This window comes from Eptesicus fuscus, chromosome 4, assembly GCF_027574615.1.
Source record: "Eptesicus fuscus isolate TK198812 chromosome 4, DD_ASM_mEF_20220401, whole genome shotgun sequence".
Taxonomy (NCBI): Eukaryota; Metazoa; Chordata; class Mammalia; order Chiroptera; family Vespertilionidae; genus Eptesicus; species Eptesicus fuscus.
The window spans coordinates 76,172,031-76,200,003 of record NC_072476.1 but is presented as its reverse complement, the minus strand read 5'-3'; the positions used below and the strand labels follow the sequence as shown (position 1 = coordinate 76,200,003).

Below are 27,973 nucleotides of genomic sequence, written 5' to 3'. Positions count from 1 at the left end.
GAAGGAAGTTAATGTGTAATTTAAACCAGTCCTTGTCAGAAAGTAAATAATAAGTATGGCCGGTTACATCTATTTCCCAAAGCCGGAAGGTGAAACTTTTTAAAAAGCAAATTGTGTCTTAAAAGTTTATGTATTATCCCAACCCCCTATGTACTTCATCTGTGTTGGGTGCAGGTTAAATTCTGAATTGTAGAATTGTAGCATTAGGCTTGGCACTGTGACTATTCATAAATGACGAACAAATGCTTAAAAGAATAGAGTTTACATATCAAGATAAGGATTATTAGGTACTGTTATAAGAAATTCTGGAGGTTTTTAATGAGTCTTTTGAATGATTTAAGTTCCATCTAAAGGTATTGGAATAGGCAGGCTCATCTCTCCCAGTCTTTGAGGTTGCACACTTTGAGTATCGGCCTGATTCCACTGGCTGAGCTGTTCATGAATTTCCTAACTGTGGATCGTGTCCAGCCACCGATGGGCAAAGAACAAATTGTTCCATTCTTTATAGTTGTCCCTTAGTTTTATACGTTGGAACATTTGGCTAGGTGAGATCATTTATTATACTACTTTGTACACGATTACAATATTGTGTCATAATTATGGCAAGGGATTATGGATTTATGCGTATTTCGGTTAGCTTTGCTTTAGTACCATTCCTACTTGAGTCACAGTCTAAAACTAAAATCTGTACAGAGGAGAAGTTGCTAAAAGTCTGAATGATTCAGGCTTCTCTCCACAAATATGCTTTGACTTAAATTTATTGGAGAGCCCTCTGTTCTTTCCCTGGTTTTCCGTTAAAAAAGTTTCTAGGGTAGTAAACCTAAGTGAGAAACTTGGAGCTTGGGATTGGGCTGTTATGTATTCATTATGTAGTAATGCATTCCATCTTGGAATAGGATGGTCCATCAGAATGGAAGAAAAGAAAAAGAAGAAAGCACCGAGTTTATAGAAAGAAGGAAGGGGGTTTATAGAAAGATGGAAGGAAGGGGAAGGAAAAAAGTGTGGTGTTTGTGTATGAGTCCAGTAGAGGAGTCAAAGATGTGAGGGAGGCAAAGATGGAAGGTGACTGGCACTGTGGGAAAAATCATCAACACTAATTTCCCCTCGCCCTTTTAAAGACAGTAAGACCTCATCTTCTGGTTATGTTGCCACTATGTGATGTATAAAACCTGTAGAGTAGGTGGAGGTATTCCCATTTTATAGGTGACTTGCTTGAGGTCACCCAGCTTCAGGCTCTTTAATATCAGAGCCTGATATTAAAGCCAGGTCTGTTCATTCCACTACTATGCAGGATGGCCTCTGTTTGTGTTTGTTTTTGAGGGTGTAGAACGCATGGGGAAATAATTTTGGTGCCAATAAAGCAATACCAGTAACAAAGGGGAAGCATATGCTAATGGGGAAGCAAAGCAGCTCCAGACCCTGTATTCCTTTCTGCTCTTCCTCTCCTGGGTCTAACCTTTTAAAAAAATATTCTGGGGTTGCTTTGCCTCTCCATTACCAGAGCATGGGAAATGCTAGTATTTAATTCCATATATACTAGCAGGCATCTCCAACAACTTTTCCAAAACAACTGATCTTACCCATCCCCTACCCTCTCAGTAATTGCAACTCCAACCTTTCAGTTGCTCAACTAAAGTTTGGAATCACTAGTTCCTTGTTCATAATGCACACCCAATCTATCGACAAGATTGTGAATCCAACCGCTTCTCACTCCCTGCACTGCCCTGCTACACTAGTTCAAGCCATCGTCCTCCCTCAGAAGTTCTGGGGATGCTCACAGCCACCCACCTCTCTGATTTCTGTGGCCACCATTCACCCCCTGCTCACTCACGTAGTCCCTCAAACACGCCAATGCTCTTCCACCTTGGCACTCGCATCTCTCTCTACCTGGAGAGATCTTCCCTAATATCAGCACGGTTAAACTCCCTCTCTCATTCTGATCGTGGCTCACCTGTCCTGGTGTGAATTTCTCTGACCACGCGATTTAATACAGCCCCCCATTCCTCCTTTCATGCTTTCATTCTACTCTATGCCACTATCACCATTTGATCGAGTATGTTTTTCTTGACAACTGTCTCCATAGAAGGAAACCCATGAAGCCAAGGATTTCTGTCCGTTTTTCATGGCTGTGTTCTCAGTGGTGAGAACTGTTATCAGGCCCAAAGTTAGTGTTCAACAAAACATTCGTTACGTGAACACCGGGGGCAGCAGAGGCGTCCCAGAAAAACCTTGCACAGTAAGGTCCTGGTTTAGCTGCAGCCGTTCTCCATGCCAACCCTTAGAAACAAAACAAAGTCATGCTCCTCCGTTCCCGGATCGATAGCTATCGGGACTCCAACCTTGCCAGATGGGATGATGCTTTTGTCGCCTCTTCGTTAGCTGGAAGCGGGGACAGAAGGTCGCTCCGCGCCCTCGAAATCAGCTGGGGGAAGCCGCGGCCCCGGAACGTCAGGTTCCCACCACCTGCACTTGAAGCAGTCGGAACCTTTCTGCCACGCCTCCGCGTGCGGCGGAAGGACTTCGGGGGCGCCCTTAGAGCGGATTGGGCGGAGCTTCCGGACAGAGCGGCTTCCGGGCAGAGCAGCGTCGGGCGGGACCGGTGAGTCCACGGGTGGAGGCCCGCGCAGAGCCGAGGCGTGGGCCGGCTGCCTGGGGAGGCTGGCGGCGAGAAGGGCCTTCACTCCCCGGGCCGGAGGCTGACTGCCCTGACCGGCGTCCTAGGGAATGAGGATGTGAGGGAGTGTGCGGAAGAGGAGGGCAGTTCTGTGTGGGAGCTGCGGGGAAACCTCTGGGGAGTGTCCCTCCTGCAGAGCGCGAGTTTTGGGAATTGTGATCCTGGGTTCGAGTTGCGACCTGCCTCCAGCCATGAGGCCTCGAGAGAGAGTTACGAACCACTGATCCTCGAGTTCCACACCTGAAACACGGGACAGTGGTCACCCGTGCCTGTCTCTCAGCGCCGGCTAGGATCAGGTCTGAGGACGAGCTTCACGAGTTGGGTGTTTGGTGCAGATCTCGGTTGTTTGCAGGTAGCATTCTGAGCTCCTGTGACAGGAAGCACACCAACAGGCTTACGCTGGGCTTTTCTGGGCTTGGATTCCCAGGAAACAGATCAGTGATATTTTAAGAAGAGGGAATATTAGGAAGTTACAGGAGTTGAATGACCTAGGGGTCACCAAGTACATCTTTCTCCAGGATGCATTGGAAGCATCCAGCTTCCCTTCGAACGTCTGCAGTTGTGGGGAGCTTCCTACCTGTCCTGTGCCTGAAATTTCCCGTCGCAGGCAGCTCTAATGAAGACAAACGTACTTGTATGCAGTGAGCCAGAAGTGTTCCCACTTGCAGTTTCTACTCATTTTGTTTCTGAACTTTCAGAAAATTCAGTATCAAATTAAAAGTAAAATACATTGTGATGTGATGGATGCCAGTAGCCACTTTTTAAAGAATTGGAGTTTAAAAACATTGAAAACACTTGCTTGGAGAATCAAAATGTTCAATTTATTCACTGTTTGTTATGTTACTACGCATCATTAAACCTACAAGGGCATCAACATAGTTAGCTGTTGAAATAGTACAGAAGTTAGAATTAATCATTTCTCTTTACTTCAAGATGTTAAAGTGGATCACCAGATTTCCTGAAACAAAAGAGTCTCTTTCAGTGCCATAGAGTGGTTAATTCAGCGAGAGACTTCGAGCTTTAGTAAATAATATCTAATTATTATAGGTGCCACAGAAAACAGTGATGCCAAAAACACTGTACAACTTGTCAATAGATTTTAATTCCAGAAGTCCATTTATAGGTCTGTTCTTCAAATTCTTAAATATCTGTTTTAGAAACAATATAAAAGGAGGGTAAGGTTTTGGTTATGGTCCTCATTATAAAAATTTATCTTTGACTCTGCCAGCAATGGGATTTGTTTTGTCCTTAATGTCCTGGCACTTAGGATTCCTTTGAGCCTTCATTTATGCACAAAGGAGGCTGAGAATGTGAGTGTGGGGTAGGGAGGGAGATTTCATTGGGGAGGGTGGAGGTGTGGATGTGATGGGATGTTTATTACTTGGTTATGGTTAATAGGTTCCCCCTACTACCTGTTTTGTCCTTGATTATTAAAGAAATGAAGGTTTGTATTGAAAATACAGAAATGAATAAAGAAGCAAAAAAACCAATCACCCTTAATCCAGTCATACAGATGAAACCTATTTATTGAATTACTAAATTTTTTCCCTTTTAATAGTTGAGATCTGTGTAGGTTTAATAGTGTGTCATTTTTTTGAATTATGAGCCATAAGCATTTATCATTTATAAATAATAAATTTCATTTAAAAACTTGATTATGAAACAATTCACACGTACACAAAGATGGAGGGGTAGTACAATAAATCACCATATTCATCATTCAGCTATAATAATCATTAGTTGTAGCTAATCTTGCTTTATCTATACCCGTACCCACTTATCATAATCCATGGTACTGTCCTATGACACATCTATAATGCATTTTTGTTTTTTAAAAATTATAAAAGATTTATTGGTGCCAAATTTGAGGATGGGAAAAAGTTCCATGAGGATTTTGTAAAGTATTTTCACCCAACAACAATTATTGAATAAATTTCAAAGAATATAAGATGACCTTGCATTCTGGGTTTGTTTTTTTTTACTTTGTATGTTTACTTTCCCCTCTTTACTTTTCAAATTTAATTGTATAAAAAATGTCATTCAACAACAAAACAAATATTTTTAGGAAATTTAAAATGTAATGATTTTTATAGGATATTGAATAATATAATACATTTAAGAAAAAATGGATGAAGAACCTGAAAAAACTAAGCGATGGGAAGGAGGCTATGAAAGAACATGGTGAGTAGAGCATTATTACAATGTCTCTCTTCTCTTTTAGACATTTTCAAAAAATATATTTTTTTAAAAAAATACATATTTTATTGATTTTTTTACAGAGAGGAAGGGAGAGGGAGACAGAGTTAGAAACATCGATGACAGAGAAACATCGATCAGCTGCCTCCTGCACACTCCCTCCTGGGGATGTGCCCGCAACCAAGGTACATGCCCTTGACCGGAATCGAACCTGGGACCCTTCAGTCCACAGGCCGACGCTCTATCCACTGAGCCAAACCGGTTAGGGCTCAAAAAATATTTTTTAATTGATTTTTAGAGAGAGAGGAGGGGAGAGGGATAAAGAGATAGAAACATCAATGAGAGAGGAAGTCATTGATTGGCTGCCTCCTACACGGCCCCCACTGGAATCGAGCCCACAACCCGGGCATGTGCCTTGACTGGGAATTGAACTGGCAACCTCTTAGTTCCTGGGTTGACTCTCAACTGCTGAGCCACACCAGCCAGGCATCTTTTAGACATTTTTTTACAACTTAATTAAAGTATATTTTACAAAGGTTAAAATTGAGCTGTTTCCAGTGTGTAACTGAGTGATTTTTAGAAAATTTGTTCAGTTGTGCATTCATCACCACAAATCAGTTTTAGAACATTAAAAATTTTTTAGAGAGAGACATTGGTTTGTTGCTGCACTCATTTATGCATTCATTAGTTCTTTTATTTTCCCTGACCGGGGATCGAATGCAACCTAATTATACTGGGATAACGCTCCAAACAAATGAACTACCTGTCAGGTCCTAGAACATTTTTTACCATCCCAGTAAGATCCCTCCTGCCCACTTACAGTTAATTCAATTTATGCCTCTAGCCCTAGCCAACCACTAATCTACGTTCTGTCTCTATAGATTTGCCCTTTCTGGACATTACATGTAAATGTAATAATATAATAGGTAGTCATTTCTGTCTGGCTTCCTTTCACTTAACATACTGTTTTTCCTACTAGGCCAGTAGTTCACATGGTTAGAGTGTTGTCCTGATATGCCAAGGTTGCAGGTTTTTGTTGTTGTTTGTTTTTGTTAATCTGAGGATATTTTTTCCCACTGATTTTTTTTTTTTTTTTTTTAGAGAGAGTGGAAGGGAGAGAGGGGGGGATAGAGAGAGAGAGAGAGAGGAAACATTGATGTGTGAGAGATACATCGATTGATTGCCTCCTGCACATGCCCTGACCAGGGCCTGGGATTGATCCTGCAACCCAGGTACGTGCCCTTCCTTGACAGGGAATGCAACCCTTGACCCTTCAGTGTACGGACCAATGCTCTAACCACTGAATACACCGGCCAGGGCAAGGTTGCAGGTTTGTTCTTGGGTCAGGGCACAAACAAGAAGAAACCAATGAATGCATAAATATTTGAAACAACAAATAAATGTTTCTCTCCCTCTTCCTTCTTCCCTCTCATCCTCCTTCCCTTCCTCTCTCCCTTTCTTCCCCTCTCTCTCTAAAATCAATTTTTTTAAATGCTATTTTCAAGGTTCATTCATGTAGCATATATCAATAACTCATTCTTTTTTATTGGAGAATAGTATTCTATTGTTATACCATATTTTTATTCATCCATTCATCAGTCGATAGACATTTAGATTGCTTACAATTTTTGGCTGTTATGAATAATGCACCAGTGAACATTTACATACAGATCTTTATATGGACATATGTTTTCATTTCTGTTGGGTTAATAAATTTTTAGCTTATCTTTTTAAACAAGTAATTACTGCTTATAGGGAGATTCTTAAAGAAGATGAGTCAGGATCACTTAAAGCTACAATAGAAGACATTCTCTTCAAAGCAAAGAGAAAAAGGTATGTAAACTTTTTTGTAGGTATGTTACAAAAGCTAAAGTATATTTCTTTAAGCTTTTCTTGTGCACCTATACCCACTCCTCAGTACTTAATTTCACCAGTGTTTCCAGGAATCTGACCTGTAACCTGAACAGGGGGAAGGAACCAGCAATCTAGTACCTCAGCAGGGAAATGGGTCTTTAGGGACTATCCAGAATGCCTATAATTATGTGGCTTCCATAAGTTAATAATTTACTAAATAAATGCAGGCTAGTTGAAACATTGTCTTGATTTTGGGGGGCAGTATATGGTAGTCCATTAAAATGTTTGCATAATTTTAACAGAGTATTTGAGCACCATGGACAAGTTCGACTTGGAATGGTATGTTATTTTTTCTTTTTCTGGTACAGAGCTATTTTGGGGTTAAGAAGCATTCTGGCTTGATAGAATAAACAAACCTTTTAAAACAACATATTAAAAAATATATAGAGACTATGTGAGTACTAAATGCCATTTTTACTTCTTGGTCAAAAAAGTATTTGAATACTGTCCTTCTTTGTGTTTTTTTTGTAGATGCGCCATCTTTATGTGGTAGTAGATGGATCAAGAACAATGGAAGACCAAGATTTAAAGCCGAATAGACTGACGTGTACTTTAAAGGTAAAAGAAAATTTTTTACATACAATCTCTTTTCTTTTTTTTTTTTTTGAGTTAATACAAACTATAGCTATGTAGAAGTGCTACCAGATCATTTAGAAAATGATACACTAAAATAGCTAATTATAGTAGTCCCCCCTTAGCCTCAGTTTCAGTTACCACGGTCAACAACAGTCTGAAAATATTAATTAGAAAACTCCAGAGAAAAAAGTTCATACGTTTTATTTACTTAATCCTCACCTGAGGATATATTTGTATTGATTTTAGAGAGAAAGGAAGGGAGGGAAAGAGAGAAAGACATGGATGTGAGAGAGAAACATCAGTCGGTTGTCTCCTGTATGTGCGCACCACAGCCAGGGATTGAACCTGTTACCTTTTTGGAGTTTGGGACAATGCTCTAACCGAGTCACTGGCCAGAGCTAAATTTTATCATTTTTTATTTAATATTTTTACTACTGAACATTTTTTAAAAATCTAATAACTTAGAAATCATGCTTGATAAATAGGCTTCCCAAAATATGTTCCCTGTGGTTGTTATTTTGCTCTTACCTGGTATTTCCTTTTGTTTTATTTGAACAGTTGTTGGAATACTTCGTAGAGGAATATTTTGATCAAAATCCTATTAGTCAGGTATGTAAATAATTGATGGAATTCATAATTAGATTCCTGATATTACTGCCAAATAGAATTTATTTTTAAAACATTGGGCATCTGTTCTATGAATTATTAAGTGATTCAGACTGTGTACCAGTTTTTAGTATATTTGTCAATGAAAAACAAGATAGCACTAAAAGTTAAATTATGTACAGTGTACTCATAGCTAAATTTATGTCTAAAGCATCATGAAAAAAGGTTTCTCACATGTTACTCCTTTTGTAATTACTAATTTATGTTAATGTACATTCTTACCAGAAAGTAATTTGTTAAATTAATAATCCCTTTTGTTTTTATTTTTAGATTGGAATTATTGTGACAAAGAGTAAAAGAGCTGAAAAACTGACAGAACTCTCAGGTATGCATAAAATTACCTTTACAGGACTCAAGGATTTGGCTTTATTTACTCAGCCTTGTAACCATATTCAAAAGGTTGCTTAGGAAGTAAAATTAGACCTTCTGTATGTTCTCTATTAAATTTGGTATCAAACATGAACTGTTTGTGTGTGTGTGTGTGTGTGTGTGTGTGTGTGTGTGTGTGTGTGTATCTTTATTTTTTTTTAATCCTTACCTAAGGATATATATTTTTTTAATTGGTTTGAGAGAGAGAGAAGAGAGAGAGAGAGAGAGACATTATTGGTTGTTTCCTCACCAGAGATTGAACCCACAACCTGGGTATGTTCCAGGGCTAAGATGAACTGTTTTATTTATTTATTTATTTATTTAAAGTATATTTTTATTGATTTCAGAGAGGAAGGAGAGGGAAAGAGAGATAGAAACATCAATGATGAGAGAGAATCATTGATCAATAGCCTCCTGCACGCCCCACACTGGGGATTGAACCTGCAACACAGGCATGTGCCCTGACCAGGAATCGAACCATCATAGGTCGATGCTCAACCACTGAGCCACATTGGCCACGTGGTGAGTTTTGATTATCATTGTTTAATATGAAGACTGTTAAAATAGGAGAAAATGTCTGAAGAATACTATATTTCATTGAATCTCAGATTTCATCATTTGTGAGGTACCATCAAGAAGAAAACACCGCCCAGCTGGAGTGGCTCCATTGTTTGAGTGTCGTCCTGTGCACTGAAAGGTTGCCAGTTCAATTCTTGGTCAGGGCATATACCTGGGTTGTGGGTTTGATCTCCAGTGAGAGCATGTGATGTTTCTCTCTCTCATCAATGTTTCCCTCTTTCTCTCTCCTTTCTTCTCTCTAAGCATGTCCTCTGGTGAGGATTTAAAAAAAGAAGAAGGAAACACTAGCAATTAAACTTTGACACAGGTCATTGATACGTGACTTGTTCGTATCAGCTTCTTAATGATTTAATGTGTTTGTCAGCCATTCTAAAGAATTTGGCAGTTTGTCCTCCCTTTGTTTGTATTACTTGGCTTGAGATGGAGAATTTTTTCATGATGTTATTTCCATAACAGAAGATAACACAGCTTTGTCTATTTGTGGAAATCCTCCTTAAGTTTTGTAAAGCTCTTGGGGTTTTCCCCTGAAGAAAAATGTAGAATTGCAGACATTCTTCTATCAATGAATTTTTGCTTCACTAGTAACAAATTTACACCTCACTGCTCTGTGCCATGTCTTTCAACATAAAGATTTAACCTTTTGTATTAATAACCTTTCTAAAAAACACTTTAAATCACAGTTAAACTTGATATGAATAGCACAATCAGTGTACATAATGCAGTTGAAGCAACAACACATCGATAGCCATTCATAGGTTTCCACATGCTGCGTGGCTGCCAGTGATGGTAAGACACATCATGATTTCAGAGATATTAAAATGTGAACATATGTTAGTCTTAAAAGTGATGAAATAGGGAAATAGTAAAAGTAAAAAGTTATGCACTCTAGGTTAATATTATTTAAAATGTGTGCTAATAGGTAAAAAGTGATTTGTACAGCAGGTCCTTGAATAACATCAAGTTCAGCATCATTTCATTATAGCAGTGATGAGATGCTGTAGGAGCTTAACTCTTGTTTATATCAATTAGTAAAGTCAGTCTCATTTACATTGTTTTGTTTTTTTTTTTAATGAGTTGGCCTTTTTTTTATATATATATTTTATTGATTTTTCACAGAGAGGAAGAGAGAGAGGGATAGAGAGCTAGAAACATCGATGAGAGAGAAACATCGATCAGCTGCCTCCTGCACACCCCCTACTGGGGATGTGCCCGCAACCAAGGTACATGCCCTCGACCCGGAATCGAACCTGGGACCCTTGAGTCCGCAGGCCGACGCTCTATCCACTGAGCCAAATCGGTTTCGTCTCATTTACATTGTTTTGTTTAAAGTTGTAGAACTGCTGAAACTGGTTTGGCTCAGTGGATTGAGCGTCAGTCTGCGGACTGAAGGGTCCCAGGTTCGATTCCGGTCAAGGGCATGTACATTGGTTGCGGGCACATCCCCAATAGGGGTTGTGCAGGAGGCAGCTGGTCGATGTTTCTCCCTCATCAGTGTTTCTAGCTCTCTATCCCTCTCCCTTCCTCTCTGTAAAAAAATCAATAAAATATATTTTAAAAAAATAAAATAAAGTCGTAGAACTTATCAACGACATTAGTGTGGACTTACTGTATTTTATTTTAGTGTGAAGTGAGACTTATATAACAAACATCTCTCATAAATGCAAGTTGCTAAAAACATAAATTGAAAGGATTCTGTTCTTTAACATAAATATGTAAATTTTGGGAGAGATATAAATTCCATAATGTATAAATAGAATTTTATTAAAAGTAAATTAACAGGGGATACACTTTGTTAACTATATGATTGTCTAACAACTATGCTGTACACCTGAAACTAATGCAAAATAATATTGAATGTAAACTAACTAAAATAAATAAAATTAAAAATAAATAAAAGTAAATTATTCCATTTCTATTTTAGGAAACCCTAGAAAACACATAACGTCTTTGAAGAAAGCTGTAGATATGACCTGCCATGGAGAGCCATCTCTTTATAACTCCTTAAACATGGCTATGCAAACTCTAAAGTTAGTGTTTTATATTTATTACATATTTGATCTCAAAGTGTTTTGAAAAAGTTGTTGAAAAGATAATATGTTAATATGTATCTATATAAACCCAGCTATAATGAAATCATTAAGAGAAATATGTAACGTCATTTATGATGTTTAGTGTGGTGTTTATATTTTAATTGGTGAGGTTTTAGAAAAATATAATTAAAATTGTAGCAACATTATTATTACAAAAGAAATATGTTGTTGAAAAATTATTTTATATGGAATTTAATGTGGTATAATAATTTGAGTTTGTTGTATATTTATTGCCTTTTATTAGCTTACTAGAGGCCCGGTGCACAGATTTGTGCACCAGTGGGGTCCCTTGGACTGGTCTGTGGGGATCAGGCTGAAACTGGCTCTCCGGCATCCCCCGAGGGATCCTGGATTGCTAGAGGGCACAGGCCTCTAGTATGCATATACGATCTTTGGTTAATCTCTTCCCCCCCTTCCCTCTGAGATTCATCAGTCTGTTCCATGTTTCCATGCCTGTGGTTTCCACTCTTGTGTTGAACATCTGCCCCTGGTGGTCAGTGTACGTCATAGCTACCGGTTGGCTGGTCGAACAATTGGCTGGTTGGCCAGTCGCTTAGGCTTTTATATATATAGATTTTGTAATCTGTAAATTAATAGCACTCTTTTCCAACAAGTTCAGCTATATGGAATATAACTTAGACCCAAGAGGAAGTATTCAGTATAGTTAAAGCTCATATATTTTGTCCCTGGCTAATCTGTCCTGACTCAGGTTTTTATACCTTTATATAATAGATATTTTTCTAGTTTCAAAGTAGATGAGAAAGTAATATGTGTAATAAGGTAGGCACCGTAGCAGCATCCACAAGTGAAAGCTAAGAGCCTAATATGGAAGATATAAGCAGGTAGGCTATAATTAACTGATAAAGTTGCTCCTAAAAGCATAGAAATCTCTATTTAGTATAGGGGATAACTGCTTATCACGTCTTAAAAGTCCATAAGCCATCATTTAATTAAATGATTTATAAAAATTAATGTTTATTATGATAATTATGACTGAATCACCCTGAACTTTAAAAAAGAAGTACATTACTGTTGTCAGGCCACATGTATACACCTTAAAATTGATCCATATGGTATTATTTGTACTTTCTAATGTACCATTTAGATTTTGTATGAAACTAATCTACTGGAATATAAGATTCATGATGTCAAGAACCTATGTCAGTCTTGTTTATCTCTCTATCCCCAGAACTTAAAATAATTTTCAATTCCTTTTGCAGTGTTGAAACAAATGAGATATTCTGTAGTCTAAATTTATAAACCATGAATACTGTCCTTTTTGGGTAAAATTTTCATTGGTGTAATTTGTTGTACCTAATTGGATTGTATTTTATCTTTCTTTAGACACATGCCTGGGCATACAAGTAGAGAAGTCCTAGTCATCTTTAGCAGCCTCACAACTTGTGATCCATCTAATATCTATGACCTAATCAAGGTAGATCAATAATTTTATAATCACAACCAAAATTACAACTCTAAAGAAAATTCTGTAGTGAATTTATTACAAGTTTTCAGAGCATTCTGTTTATTTTTCAAACATTAATTGTTCAATGCTCTTTTTTTCTTCCCCCCAAAACCATCCATTTCCTTGGATTTTATGAAGACCCTAAAGACAGCTAAAATTAGAGTGTCTGTTATTGGATTGTCTGCAGAGGTTCGGGTTTGCACTGTACTTGCTCGTGAAACTGGCGGTATATATCTAGAATCTTCAATATTTACTCATAATTACTATGTAAGAAGTAACAAGCTATTACTTAAATTAGGATGTTTTAGCCTTTTTTAAAGCTTTAATTAAACAGTTCATGTCCTGATGTCCAAAATATGGGTAGTCATTTTAAATATATCATTGATTCTGTTGATATCTCAAAATGCAAGGAATTTTCAGAAATTATGTCAATGTGCAGAGGCTGTATAACTCTTGAAAAGCTAGAAATTTCATTATATGTAATACTTTGTAAAGATCTTATAACTTGACTTTAATTAAATTGTAATTATAATTATTCCTAGAGAAGACAAGTAAAGATATTATTTAAATAAGTTTTTTGAAAAATGATAATTTAACTTAAATGTGTTTATAGAAATACATAGAAATTATGTAATTCATTGTTCTCTCTGGAAAGCAGATTTTATTTTATTTTGCTTTTTATCTTGTTAGGCACATACCATGTTATTTTAGATGAAAGCCATTACAAAGAATTGCTAACACATCATGTTAGTCCTCCTCCTGCTAGCTCGAGTTCGGAGTGCTCACTGATTCGTATGGGTAAGTGTTAATTTTAAAATAGACATTTAACATATATATATTTTTTTGGCTTAAACTAGACTTTCTATTTTTATTTGCACAAGTTATTTTAACATTTAATTATAAAACTCAAGTGTTTTATAATTAGAGAAAATTATGCTGTTGAAGCAATTTGGAAAATAGATATAAAAAGAAAATTAAAACCATTTGTAGTCCTGTCACTCAGAGAACACTACTGGCTTTCTTTTATTGTTACAATGGAGTGAAATGTATAAAGACACTGCATTTATAGAAACATTTTTATACTAGGAAATTTAACAAATAAGCTACAAAACCCTTAGTACTGTTTGATCAAAGCTGTGTCATACAAATTGAAAAGACACAGAAGGTTGTAGAAGTTACATCAAATTGCTCAATGTGATTTTTTTCAGGAAACAGAATGATGGGTTTTGCATCATGTAAAAAAAAATTGTTTTCCTTTATTTTCTAAAAAATTTATAATAAACATTTATTACATTTATACTTAAAAAGATACAATTTTTAAATATAAGAAGAATCTCCTTGCTTAATATGCATTTTTTTTTTTTTTACCTGTAAGTGAAAATGGAATGCTTTTCTGCCTTGTTTTGGGGCATTTATAGTACTGGTCAAGAGCTCTTTCCTATTTCCTCATCTGTAAAATGAGATTAGTATCCATCTTGTGATTTGCTAGGATTGAGTTAATGCAGATGAAGCATTTAGAATAATGGTTGATATAAACACCCAGTACATTTTAATATATTTTTATTGATTTTAGAAAGAGGAAGGGAGAGAGATAGAGAGATAGAAATAGAATCATTGATCAGCTGCTTCATGCACCCCCCTATTGGGGAGCAAGCCTACAACCCCGGCATGTGTCCTCCTCGTTCATGGGCCGACACTCAGCCACTGAGACACATCGCCTGGGCAACACTCAATACATTTTAGATAGTATGTTAGCTAATCTTTTTTGATATGATACATTTTTTTAGCCCATTTTAAAGTTGTTTAATCTTACAATAATTTTTTCTTCAAATGAATTTGTTAGAGCCATTTGGGAATATCAACCCATTTTCTATCACCTGATGTAAATATTTTTTCAGTTGGTCATTTACCTTTACTTAAATTTGTTTTGATATGTACATATATTTAACATTTTAAAAATATATATATATTTTTATTGATTTTTTACAGAGAGAAAGGGAGAGAGATAGAGAATTAGAAACATTGATGAGAGAGAAGCATCGATCAGCTGCCTCCTGCAAACCCCCCACTGGGTATGTGCCCACAACCAAGGTACATGCCCCCGTCCGGAATTGAACCTGGGATCCTTGAGTCCGCAGGCTGACGCTTTATCCACTTAGCCAAACCGGCTAGGGCTTAACATTTTTATATAATAAAATATCTTTTTGTTTATGGTTTATACTTTTCTTGGGTTTGTCTTCAAATTGAAAAATATATGTGAAAAGCACACTACATGTGTTTGGATATTCCAAAATTTTATTTTTTTAAATTTAATAAATCTTTATTGTTCAGATTATTACAATTGTTCCTTTTTTCCCCCCATAGCTCCCCTCCACCCAGTTCCCGCCCAACCCTCTGCCCTTACCCCCCCCACACTGTCCCCATCCATAGGTGTACAATTTTTGTCCAGTCTCTTACCACACCCCCCACTCTCCTTCCCCCCCGAGAATTGTCAGTCCACTCCCTTTCTATGCCCCTGATTCTATTATATTCACCAGTTTATTCTGTTCATCAGATTTTTTATTCACTTGGTTTTTAGATTCACTTGTTGATAGGTATTTGTTGTTCATAATTTTTATCTTTACCTTTTTCTTCTTCTTCCTCTTCTTACAGAATGCCTTTCAGCATTTCATGTAATACTGGTTTGGCAGTGATGAACTCCTTTAGCTTTTTCTTATCTGTGAAGCTCTTTATCTGACCTTCAATTCTGAATGATAGGTTTGCTGGGTAGAATAATCTTGGATGTAGGTTCTTGCTATTCATCACTTTGAATATTTCTTGCCACTCCCATCTGGCCTGCATAGTTTCTGTTGAGAAATCAGCTGACAATCGTATGGGTGCTCCCTTGTAGGTAACTAACTGTTTTTCTCTTGCTGCTTTTAATATTCTCTTTGTCTTTTGCTCTTGGCATTTTAATTATGATGTGTCTTGGTGTGGTCCTCTTTGGATTCCTTTTGTTTGGGGTTCTGTGTGCTTCCTGGACTTGTAAGTTTATTTCTTTCACCAGGTGGGGGAAGTTTTCTGTCATTATTTCTTCAAATAGGTTTTGAATATCTTGCTCTCTCTCTTCTTCTGGCACTCGCATAATTCGGATGTTGGTACACTTGAAGTTTTCCCAGAGGCTCCTTATACTATCTTCATATTTTTTGATTCTTTTTTTCTTTTTTCTTTTCTGGTTAAGTGTTTTTTGCTTCTTTGTATTTCAAATCTTTGACTTGGTTCTTGCGATGTTCTAGTCTGCTGTTAGATCTCTGTATAATATTTTTTATTTCAGTCAGTGTATGTTTAATTTCGAGTTGGTCCTTTTTCATATCCTCAAGGGTCTCGCTAAGTTTACTGGCCTTTTCTAGGAAATTTTTGAAAAACCTTATAACCGTGGTTTTGAACTCTATATCCAGTCGTTTGCTTTCCTCTATTTCTTTCGTTTGTGATCTCTTTCTTTGTCTCTGCATTTTGGCTGCTTCCCTGAGTTGATAGAGTGGCTTTGTGTGCTAGGTGTCCTATAGGGACCAGTGGCTCAGCCTCCCCCATTACCTAAGGTGGACACTCTTGGTGCACCCCTTTTTGTGCTGTGTGCACAGTCTTGTTGTAGATAAGCCTTGATTGTTGTTGGTATCACTGGGAGAAATTGACCTCCAGGTCAATTGGCTGTGAGGATCAGCTGTGTCTACGCTGGGAGAACTTCTGTGCTGAAGACACCCTTATGAGACAAGACTTGCAAAAGCCTCTGTGCTCAGCTTAGATGGGGCGGAGTCTCAGGGTGGAGCAGACAGCATTGACTTCCCGTCAGTCCTGCCCTAATAGACCCCTGGCTCTCAGTGTCCTGCAGTAATTGCTGCACGCACTTCTGAAAGAAAGCCACCCTTGAGTTTTGCCCGCTGCCAGACAGTCCAGTTTCTCCCCGAATGAGTCTGGATCCCCAGAGTCTCGCCCGGAACTGGAGTTCAGAGCAGTCAGGAGCTTTTGTCTCCCTCCCGCTTGAGAAAGCCAGCCACATACTCAGTTGCCCACCCTCTCCGCACACGCGCCTCCGGACCTCTGCCTTCCGCAGTTCCTCTGAGTCTCAGTGTGCTTTTCTCTTTCTGACAGTCCAGTTTCACCCCGTATGAGTCTGGGTCCCCAGAGTCTCGCCCAGAACTGGAGTTCAGCAGTCGGGAGCTTTTGTCTCCCTCACGCTTGAGAAAGCCAGCCGCGTACTCAGTTGCCTGACCTCTCCGCGTGCGTGTCTCTGTACCTCATTTTTTTGCAGCTCCTATGAGTCTCAATGTGCTTTTCTCTTTCCTTATAGTTGTAGAATTTCCACTCAGCCAGCTTTCCTGTGGTTCTGGATGATGTCCGTTTTGTCTTTTAGTTGTAGTTTTGAAATTGTTGTGTGAGGCAGCAGTTTAGGTGTTTACCTATGCCGCCATCTTGGTTTCTTTCATTCCAAAATTTTAAACAGAGACATATATTTTTATATAAAGTCAAAGTAGATTAAGCAATAGATTCCTCTATTGTATCAGAATCTATTTAAAAATTACATTTTCTTCTTAAAAAGCAGTATGTGTTGTTATTAAATTAGAAAATATAGATATGAACTTGAGAATCTGAGGCCATATGTGTGGACAGATCTGTCTCCCATTTCCTCCATTTTAATTTTTCTTGTAAACTGGAATTACAGTCAGTTTGACAATGCTACATTAAACATACCCAAAGGCAGTAAAGAGAACTTTTGTACAACTTTGTGGTCTTTGTGTTCGGAACATTTTTAGTTTCTGGTCCTAGAATTTTGTTATTTGCTTGGAAAAAGCAAGTAATACATTTTCTTCTATGAAGGATTTCCTCAGCATACCGTTGCTTCTCTGTCTGATCAAGATGCAAAGCCCTCTTTCAGCATGGTGTAAGTAAAAACCTGAAACTGTCAGTGATGATGTTTTTATAGTTTTAATTCCCTTCTATAAGTTACAAATGAAAAAGATGGGCTTGAAATTTAATGGCTTTTGTAAAAGATTACATTCTATATAGCTGTAAAAAGGAGTGAGAACTATCTCTCTATACTCCTATGCAGTAATATTTAGGATATATTACTAAGTAAAATAAGATAGAGAAAAGTGTATAGTATGCTACCAGTTATCTAAGAAGAGGGAGGAAATTAGAGTAGATTTACATACTTGCTTGTATTAATAATAAAAATAGTAATGGAAATCAAAAGGGAAAACTAAAAAATGTTTACCTAGGTTTGTGGAGAAAGGCAAAGAGATAGATCATAGACTTTTCTGAGTATACCTTGTTTTAACTTTGGAGCTTTACATTTTACATAATTGTAAAACTACGAGTAAATTTAAGAAAGTAATTTTTAAATATTACAAAAAAGACTGCTGTCTCCAGCTATAAAGGTGTAACAGGGACTGGATTTACCCTCTTGACTCCTGCCAGAAAACCAGACAAAATGTATAAAACAACAGTTTTCAGATATTGGAAACAGGTAGTGCAGATAAGAATCTCTAAAAGAAGGGAAACAAAAAATATGGGCCCTATGATTGCAGTTCACTGTCGAGAGAGAATTTCCAGGCTGTAGTATAGGGAAGGAAAACCCCCCAGAGCCTGGAGGTCTTGCTCAGTTGAAATAACCAAGTTCAGAGTTTGGGAAGGCTGAAATGGCTGTTATTTTGTAGGACAGAGTACTAGCGAGTAAAGAGCTTCACACAGCTCTCAAGATCTACAGGGACTTCCCCATGTGTCACTGTGGCCAAATTCCTGGGGCTATGGGAAGAGACAGTGGACAGGAGCAGGCAGGACAATCCCTAGAGCTCACACGGGGCAGAGCGTAGTTTATGTCCCCACCAGTCAGTTTGGAGAGACCTCTTAACATAATAAGCATTGAACAGAGTCCACAGTAATGGAACCAAATTAACACTAGACTAACAGCTGCTCTGGGCAGCCTAACAAACTTAAAAGCAAATCTTGAACAGATCAACATATTCCAAGTTACTTACGTATATTTCAGTAGAAGCCTACCATATTTAAGGGAATACAAAAAAGTCCACCACCCCAAAGCAAAATTCACAATGTCTGGCAGCCAGTCAAAAATTACCAGGCTGGCAAAGAAGTCAGAAAATACCCAAATAAGGGGGGGAAAAAATCACAGAATGGAAACATATCCAGAAATAACACAATTGACAGAATTAGTAAACAAAGTGTTAAAAGATAGGTAAGTATGTATGTATGTGTATATTCCATATGTTCAGGAAAGTAGAGAAGAACATGAGCATGATAAGAGACGTGGAAGATAGGGGGGAAAAAACCAATTCAGATTTCTAGAGATGAAAAATACAGTTTGTAAGATGAAAAATTTAACAGCAAATTAGTCACTGAAGAAGAAAAGATTAGTAAATTCAAAGACAATAATGGAAACTATTCAAAACAAAAATGCAGACAGGAAAAACCCCCAAAATGAACATAAGTGAAACAATTGAACCTCAAAATGAACATAAGTGAGCTATGAAACAATCATAAGATTTTAAAATCAAGGTAGCATACTTCCTTTTGCTCTAACTTTTCACATCTTTATATATCATGTTTTTAAGGTAATGTTTTTCTCCCCACAGGCATTTGGATAGCAATACTGAGCCAGGACTTACATTAGGAGGCTATTTCTGCCCACAATGTCGGGCAAAGTATTGTGAGCTTCCTGTTGAATGTAAAATCTGTGGTAAGAAACCAACTATTTATTAATTCAGCAAACTAATTTTTAATAAACTCTCACCTATATTGCTGTTAAAATAGATGTAAATATTAAGCTCTGCCTATGTTTCTAGATTTAATGTGAGAAGAGAAATAAATTACTTTTTTATTTTATTTATTTTTTAAAATTATTTTTTGTTGAAAGTAGTACATATGTCCCCTTCCCCACCCCCCTGCCCCCATTGACCTCTTCTGGCCCTCCGCTCACTACCCACCCCCACTCCCAGACTTGACCACTCTATTGTATGTGTCCAAGGTCTTTGGATGATCTCTTGCCACCCACCCACCCTCCCCTTCCTTCTGAGATTCCATAGTCTGTCTTTGCCTGAGGATATTTTTTTAAATTGATTTGAGAGAGAGAGAGAAAGGGCAGGGAGAGAGAGAAGCATGACCTACTGTATGCCCCGACCAGGAGGGAACCCACCACCTAGGTATGTGCCCTGACCCAGGAATTGAACCCACAACCTTTTTTGTGTACGGGACAATGCTCCAACTGAGCCACCTGGCTGGGCTAGAGTACTTTTTATTGAGTGCCCAGTACTCCATTTCTAAGAACAAACATGACATTCCAGAAGAGTTTCCTGATTCTCTTTCTGAACAAAGCATAATCTTATTTATTTATTTATTTATTTATTTTAATTTTAATTTTTTTAAAATTTCTTTATTGATTAAGGTATTGCATATATGTCCTTATCCCCGCATTGCCCCCCCCCCCCCACTCATGCCCTCACCCCCCTGTTGTCTGTGTCCATTGGTTAGGCTTATGTGCATGCATACATGTCCTTTGGTTGATCTCTCCCCCTTACCCCCACCCTCCCCTACCTTCCCTCTGAGGTTTGACGGTCTGATCGATGCTTCTCTGTCTCTGGATCTGTTTTTGTTCATCAGTTTATGTTGTTCATTATAATCCACAAATGAGTGAGATCATGTGATATTTAACTTTCTCTGACTGACTTGTTGATTGGCTGCCTCCTGCACGTCCCCTACTGGGGATCAAGCCCACAACCCAGGCATGTGCCCTTGACCAGAATCGAACCCGGGACCCTTCAGTCCACAGTCTTATGCTCTATCCACTGAGCCAAACCAGCTAGGGTGAGATCCTTTTTACAGCAGTGTAGTACTCCATTGTGTAGATGTACCACAGTTGTTTAATCCACTCATCTGCTGATGGGCACTTAGGCTGTTTCCAAATCTTAGCTATGTTAAATTGTGCTGCTATGAACATGGGGGTGCATATATCCTTTCTGATGGGTGTTTCTGATTTCTTGGGATATAGTCCTAGAAGTGGGATTAGTGGGTCAAATGGAAGTTCCATTTTTAGTTTTTTGAGGAAACTCCATACTGTTCTCCACAGTGGCTGCACCAGTCTGCATTCCCACCATCAGTGCATGAGGGTTCCTTTTTCTCTGCATCCTCGCCAGCACTTGCCGTTTGTTGATTTGTTGATAATAGCCATTCTGACAGGTGTGAGATGGTACCTCGTTGTTTTGATTTGCACAAAGCATATTCTTTAAAGGAAATGCAGCAAGTCTGATAGACATTTTTACAACTCTTAACTTCATAAAGTAAATATATATAAGAAGAATGAGGCATTAAATTAATAGAATTGTAGAATTTTATTTTATTTATAAGTGACCAAATAGGGAAAGAGAGGTCACACACTTAGTGACAGAACTAAGACTCCATCTATTCTGGAATCTCCTTTTATGGTCACAGGTAAACTGAAGAAATGAATAGTTGCAATTGGAAAAAAAAACACACTTGAAAATACTTAGCCTCAGTTATATCATTTGACAGTTCAACCATTGTCTTTATGAGGTTTGGGCTATTAATATGTCTCTCTGCTGTCATGTCAGGTCTTACTTTGGTGTCTGCTCCCCATTTGGCACGGTCTTATCATCATTTATTTCCTTTGGATGCTTTTCAAGAAATTCCCCTAGAAGAACATAATGGCGAAAGGTATATGCATTTTGATAAATTTATGTTGTAAGGTAATGTTTGAATACATTATTACTACATTTTAGTTATATTAACCTGGGCAAAATTATTTCTAACTTTAAAAAACAAGATATAATGCCTTGGTTATGACTGAAATGACTCATTAAATAGATCTGGATCTCCAGAAGTCTATTAGTTGCCCTAAACCCATCTATGGTGGTATACTAGTAGACCAGCTCTCTAAAAAGAACAAAGAAAAAAGCCCTGATTTTTAGCATTTGCTAATTTCCATGGTGTAAAACTGGAGAATTTATCCAGAAGGTCTAATGTCAAAATAATATGAAAATAAAGAAAAGATCAAATGAAGAGTTGAAGATAAATAGTTCAAGGGCATTTTCTACTATTAAAGGACAAAACTTTCTGGATTGAGAGGCCTATTGAAGGAAAACACCCACACTAAAGTATATAATTGTGAAATTTCAGCTTATGAAGCAAAATATAAAATCTAAACATTTCTGGAAAAGAAAAATTAGGTCACATAATCTGGAATTTAAAATATTTGGCTTCTCATCAGTAACATTGGATGCTGACAAGGAGCAATTTCTTTCAAAATGTATAGTGAAAACTATTACCAACCTAAGTTATATATCCAGTCAAGATATCAATTAAATGTAGGTAGAATAAAGGCATTTTTAGACTTGTAAGGTCTCAAAAAGAGATTTTCTGAGGTAGTTGTAGAAGAGATGCTTCAAAGGAACAGGGAATGAATGAAAGAGAATAGGAGTATCTAATTCAACATTGGCTAAGGAAAAGCCTATGATGATGATAAAGGGAAACCCCAGAATGTCTCTTGAGTGTCACGTGTCATGTGGAGAATGATCAGTCCAGTTTGGAGAAGGTCAAAATGTTCCAGGAGAAATGTCACCAAGCGGACAAAAGCTATGTAATTCCTGATGTGGTTGCACATAATGAGAGGATCTTTAGTATTCTCAGGGAAGGGTTGGGGCTAAGGTAATGGTAATTCCAAAGAAAACTAAGCTTGTGAATAACTATAATAATTAACTAGGAAAAAATGTTTTTAAATTATTTTTAAACTATATGTTTTTATTGATTTTAGAGAGAGGAAGGGAGAGAGAGAAACATTGATCCGCTGCCTCCTTCATGCCCCCTACTAGGGATTGAGCCCATAACCCAGGCATGTGGCCTGACCAGGAATGGAATCAGCGATCTCTTGGTGCATGAGATATGCTCAGCCAACTGAACCACACTGGTTAGGGTGAGGAAAAAATGTTTTAAAGAGAGGAAAAGTTATATTACACGTCTCAACTGAATGTTTATATAGTCATAATAAACTAAATATTTAATATTGTTCTACCTAAGATGATTTAACTACATAGAATTGAGAATGACATTAGTTATACATGTACATGCTGTTGGTTCAAGAGGGTTAAAAGAGAATTAAATTCTCATCTTCCGTAGTAAGAGGTTCATAGCTAATGCCTATGAAAAAACCGAGATAGCACTATAAGCATAGGTAACTATCAGACAAAAGTTTTGAAGGTGTTTGCTCTGGGGAACTGGAAATGAAGTGTGGGGTGAATAGGCAGGGAACTGTTACTTTTTTTGTAATAAGTTTTGAGAATTATTAACTCTAAATCATTCCTTGAAAATTAAGCCTATAAGCATCTATTATATGTAATAAATTAAGTCCTTTCCTGTTTATCTAGAATTGTACCAGCTGTCTATATCTTTGGGAGGGGTGAAAAATAGTCACTTAAATAATTTTCTGTAGGGTTTAATTCCCTTGTATAATCCCAATTGAGAAAGCATCTTATGTTTAACCTTGATGAGAATAAAAGTACTTTTTTTTTTTTCTGCTTTTAAAATGTAACATTTATTGTTTAGATGATTTGATACAGAACAGTTTTTATTCTCATTTTGAATTTGGAAATTCTATACAGATGAATACAAAGAGGAACAAAAGTACCAAAACCAAACTTATGATTCTGTTCATGTGGCATAAACCACTTTTATAGATAACATGTTGCAGTAATTTTTAAGTTCCCTTTAGAAAACATGAAATCTACACATTTATATTGCCTCCTGTTTAATGCATGGGCTGAAATCACTAGGATCAACTTCCTTCTTGAAGAAAAGTAAATTTTTTTTTTTTTTTAAATATATATTTTATTAATTTTTTACAGAGAGGAAGAGGGATAGAGAGTTAGAAACATCGATGATAGAGAAACATTGATCAGCTGCCTCCTGCACACCCCCTACTGGGGATGTGCCCGCAACCAAGGTACATGCCCTTGACCGGAATCGAACCTGGGACCTTTCAGTCCGCAGGCGCCGCTCTATCCACTGAGCCAAACCGGTTTTGGCAAATTTTTTTTAAAGTACAATTTTGGGCTGACTGTTAGATGACTGGATTTACCATGGAATTCCTTAAATTACTGGTATTCTTAACTCTTTCTTGTAAAAGTCATGTGTAAATTAATTGTAAGTAAAATTACTTATTAATTAATTGTTAATGAGCTTTTGCTGAACTATTTTAATGAGTTAATTCTAAACAAAATGATTCTTAAACTTTTTCAGATTTTGTTACGGATGTCAGGGGGAATTGAAAGACCAACATGTAAGTTTATGTACTTTCTAAATATTAAGTATTGTACAAGAAATATTACAAGTTTTCAGTAGATTATTGAAGAGCAAACTACTATCAGGTTATTCCTCTGAAGTATAATAATAGGTAGAGATAAAATGGAGCACAATAGTTTAAACATTTGTTTGTCATTCTGCATTCTAATTTTGCTACAAAGATATTGTATTACTTTAAACTGTCTTCAGTTTGCAAGCTAAACTGCATTTAGTTTGGAAATAGTAAATATTTTTTCTCTGTATTGTGCTTTAAGCGCTGCCATAACACATTTTGAAGTGAAGTTACCACTTAAGATGGCCACAGATCAAAGGTTATTCCCCCATTTTGCCAATAAGAAAATATTTTTAAATTTTTTGAAAGGGGCCAATTTGAATGTATAAACTTATATAAAGATACAAGTAAGATAGATAATTGTCTAGTTTTAATTTTTTATTAATTTAGTTGCTTGTTCATATTTAAAACTATGCATTATCTATATAAAAGGCTAATATGCAAAGTGTCCCCTCGGGAGTTCATTCACTCGCTATGACGTGCTCTGATCACCAGGGGGCGGCTTGGAATGAAGGCCCTGATCGGCCCTGATCGCTGGCAAGGCCTAGGGACCCTACCCGTGCAAGAATTGCGTGCACCGGGCCTCTAGTAAACTATATAAAATGTTAGTGGGAACGATTGCTTGTTTATTCTGTCACATTTCATCAAACAATTTTATTAAGTTTTACATGCCTCTTTGATGTCAGTAGCTTCATCCTCACTGGACTCACTTTTTGATTTGTTCGTTTGTTTTTAAATATATTTTTCTTGATTTCAAAGAAGAAGGGAGAGGGCTCAGAGATAGAAACATCAGTGATGAAATCATTGATCATCTGGAAAGCCCCCTACTGGGGATCGAGCCCAACCTGGGCATGTGCCCTTGACTGGAATCAAACCTGGGACCCTTCAGTCCACAGACCGATGCTCTTACCCACTGAGCCAAACCAGCAAGGGCATATTTGACAGTTTTACTTCTGTGCTGTTTAAGATTTAATGATTTTTGAATCTGTGTATGATGCTGCTCTGGAAGTTTTACCCAGTTAAATAATTTACTAATTAATACTAATAGAATAATGAGTTTTTTCTTTTTTTTTTTTTAATTTCTTTATTGATTAAGGTGTCACATATTTGTCCTCATCCCCCCATTCCCATCCCCCACCCCTCCCCACGGATTCCCCCACACCCCTGTTGTCCTTAACCATTGGTTAGGCTCGTATGCATGCACACAAGTCCCTTGGTTGATCTCTCCCCCCGACCCCCACCCTCTCCTCCCCTCCCTCTGAGGCCCAACATGAGCGAGATCGAGTTTTTTCTTTTTATTTGTCTCACATGTGTCTTTTGCCATATTCTTTAGTGGTTTAAAAGCGTAATGTAACTTTTGCAATTGGTGAGGTCATTACCGAAGGAATAACTAAATCTGTGTTATATTGTTGTGCTTCTCCTTTTTAAAAGAATTTATTTAATTTTCCTTTATTTTATTTTTTCATCATCACTTATCCCCCCATACCCTCTTCCACCTTCACCCTCCACCCCCATAGTGCTTCTCTTTTTAATTGAACCAGTCAAATGACCTCTCTAAGCATTCAAAACTAGTGCTAATTTCAAGCTTGTGTCTTCCCCAAATACTTACTTAAAATGAAATAATTGAGAGTGTCACATAATAGAAGGGACTTTAGTTCTCAAAGACAAAGTTATTTCTTTGTTTCTAAGGAATATTTTTGGAAAAAAATAGTCACCTTAGATTTGAGAACATATAATACATTGGAAGAAATAATGTAGATGGGGAAAATTGATAAGACCTATAAAAGAGCAAAGCACTTTTAGTGTCTTCTAGGTATGCTCTGCTTACGTTTAGAAACTGCTTTTTAAATTTACTTTTCTTCTTTTCACTGCAGGTCTATCATTGCACTGTGTGCCAAAATGTTTTCTGTGTGGACTGTGATGTTTTTGTTCATGACTCTCTCCATTGTTGTCCTGGCTGTATTCATAATATTCCAACTCCTTCAGGTATTTGATTCCAGCATATAGTACACATTGTATGTGTTAAAAAGAAACTTGCAACTGTAAACAAAATGATTCTTTAGAAGAAGCTCCAATTAAAACATGAAAAGCAGTTCAAAAGGAAAATCTTACTTAAAAAACTTTTTTGCTAAGAAAATGTAATATTTTATTAAATTTTAAAATTTGTGTCCTGCCACAGAAATCCCTGGAATTCAATAGTAGTTCTTTTAGTTAATCTTGTTTTCTATTATTTTGAGTTATAATGTTTTCTTTTTTTAAAATAATTCTTTATTGGTGAAAGTATTAAATATGTCCTCTCCCCCCCATTGAGTTACATTATTATATTTATAATTTATAATTTTCAGTGATTTAGTTTTATTGATTTTTAGTATAAAAAGAAATTAAGTATAAGTGTTAATTCAATGTAAGATAAAAATTAATCAGCCCTGGCCGGTTTGGCTCAGTGGCTAGAGCGTCGGCCTGCGGACTGGGGGGTCCCAGGTTCGATTCTGGTCAAGGGCATGTACCCTGGTTGTGGGCACATCCCCAGTGGGAGGTGTGTGGGAGGCAGCTGATCGATGTTTCTAACTCTCTATCCCTCTCCCTTCCTCTCTGTAAAAAATCAATAAAATATATATATATTTTAAAAAATTAATCAATAGTTATGAAATTAATGTCTAGTGATATATTTGGGTTTAAATCTCTCATCTCACTTTATTTTATTTTAACTATTCCATCTTTATTTTTCTCTTCTTGCCTTTTTTGGATTGATTCTTTTATACTATTCTAGGTTTTTCTTCAGCTAGCTTGGAAATTACATACTTTATTTTTATTCTTTTAGTGGTTACCCCAGAAATTACAATCTGCATAATTTCTTAACTTGGAACCTCTGGGGGTGGGTGGGTGGGAAAAGATTAACCAAAGAACTTATATGCATATATGCATAACCCATGGACACAGACAGTAGTGTAGTGAAGGCCTGGGTGGGGGGTAGATGTGGGCTAGAAGAGGTCAATGGGGAAAAAACGGAACATCTGTAATACTTTCAACAATAAAGATAATTTTTTTTTTAAAGTAGAACCTGAGGCAAAGATGAAAGTATTGTTCCTTTATTTGGGAGGTGCTGGAAAGTGAGGGTAGGGCAGAAAAAGGAAAGAGGTTGAGGTCGTGTCGATTTCCAGTCAAAGGCACCTACCTGTGCTCGTGCGTGCAGGAGGCAACCAGTTGATGTGTCCTTCTTGTTTAGATGTTCTATCTCTCTCTTCCCCTCCCTCCCTCCATTCCACTCTCTAAAAATCAATGAAAAAAATATCCTCAGGTGAGGATAAATAAATAAATAAATAAATAAATAAATAAAATTGATTGTGATGATGATTGTTCAATTCTGTGAACATGCTAGAAACCATTGAACTATACACTTTAAATGAGTGAATTGTATGGTATGTGAATTATCTCTATATATAAAAGGCTAAGTGACCGAACGTCCATCTGTCCGACCGCCCGACTGGCCGGTACATGTGACACGCACTGGCTTGACTCGCGCATGCGTGATACATATAAAGCTCTCACTGGCACCAATCTCACACGTGTGTTTTGATCTGTTACTGTCAATCGTGAATTTGGTTGTTTTTGTTGACATTCTGAAGCTGAAAGAATGGCATCTTCGACAGAATATGTCTGAAGACCAACTATTGGCACAATGTACCTCTGAAGCTGGCTAAGTACTGTAGTGTTTGGAGATGTTTCTGACAGTTGTCTCTTAAAAGAAATATGAGATCAGAGGATTTTGCTTCTAGCAAATGGTTAATAAAACTTGGACATGGCAAACTCGATAGCAATTTTCATTTAGGAACTAGAGGCCCGGTGCACGACATTCATGCACTTGGTGGGCGGGGAGGGTCTCTCAGCCCGGCCTGTGCCCTCTCGCAGTCCAGGAGCCCTCGGGGGCTGTCTGCCTGATGGCTTAGGCCCGTTCCCTGGAGGGAGCAGGCCTAAGCCATCCGTCGGACATCCTTAGAGCTGTCTTGGAGGTGGGAGTGGCTCCCACTACT

General features: G+C 37.4%; 1 protein-coding gene across 6 annotated transcripts; it reads left to right on the top strand.

The window, feature by feature from the left end:
* Positions 1-2,580: 2,580 nt before the first annotated feature.
* On the top strand, positions 2,581-26,539 carry GTF2H2 (general transcription factor IIH subunit 2). Of its 6 annotated transcripts, none has more exons than XM_028139609.2 (16): positions 2,581-2,599; positions 4,768-4,855; positions 6,626-6,703; positions 7,027-7,063; positions 7,256-7,342; positions 7,919-7,969; positions 8,297-8,351; positions 10,896-11,001; positions 12,409-12,499; positions 12,668-12,755; positions 13,220-13,327; positions 17,384-17,447; positions 19,156-19,259; positions 21,148-21,250; positions 23,828-23,867; positions 25,817-26,539. In XM_028139609.2, exons 2-16 carry the CDS (start codon positions 4,800-4,802, stop codon positions 25,934-25,936), a joined length of 1,188 nt encoding a protein of 395 aa, XP_027995410.1. In that variant the 5' UTR covers positions 2,581-2,599; positions 4,768-4,799; the 3' UTR covers positions 25,937-26,539. The 6 variants fall into 6 exon arrangements, with proteins under 6 accessions (XP_027995410.1, XP_054571156.1, XP_054571155.1 ...); XM_054715181.1 differs by lacking the exon at positions 2,581-2,599 and adding an exon at positions 2,610-2,732; XM_054715180.1 differs by lacking the exon at positions 2,581-2,599 and adding an exon at positions 2,610-2,970.
* Positions 26,540-27,973: the final 1,434 nt, after the last annotated feature.

What these genes read in the sequence shown, in the direction of transcription:
- GTF2H2 (XM_028139609.2), top strand. Translation starts at nt 4,800, where the DNA reads ATGGATGAAGAACCTGAAAAAACTAAGCGATGGGAAGGAGGCTATGAA. An exon ending in AAAACTGACAGAACTCTCAG is followed by an intron (nt 8,352 to 10,895) that starts GTATGCATAAAA and finishes TTTCTATTTTAG; the next exon opens with GAAACCCTAGAAAACACATA. An exon ending in GGGAATTGAAAGACCAACAT is followed by an intron (nt 23,868 to 25,816) that starts GTAAGTTTATGT and finishes TTTTCACTGCAG; the next exon opens with GTCTATCATTGCACTGTGTG.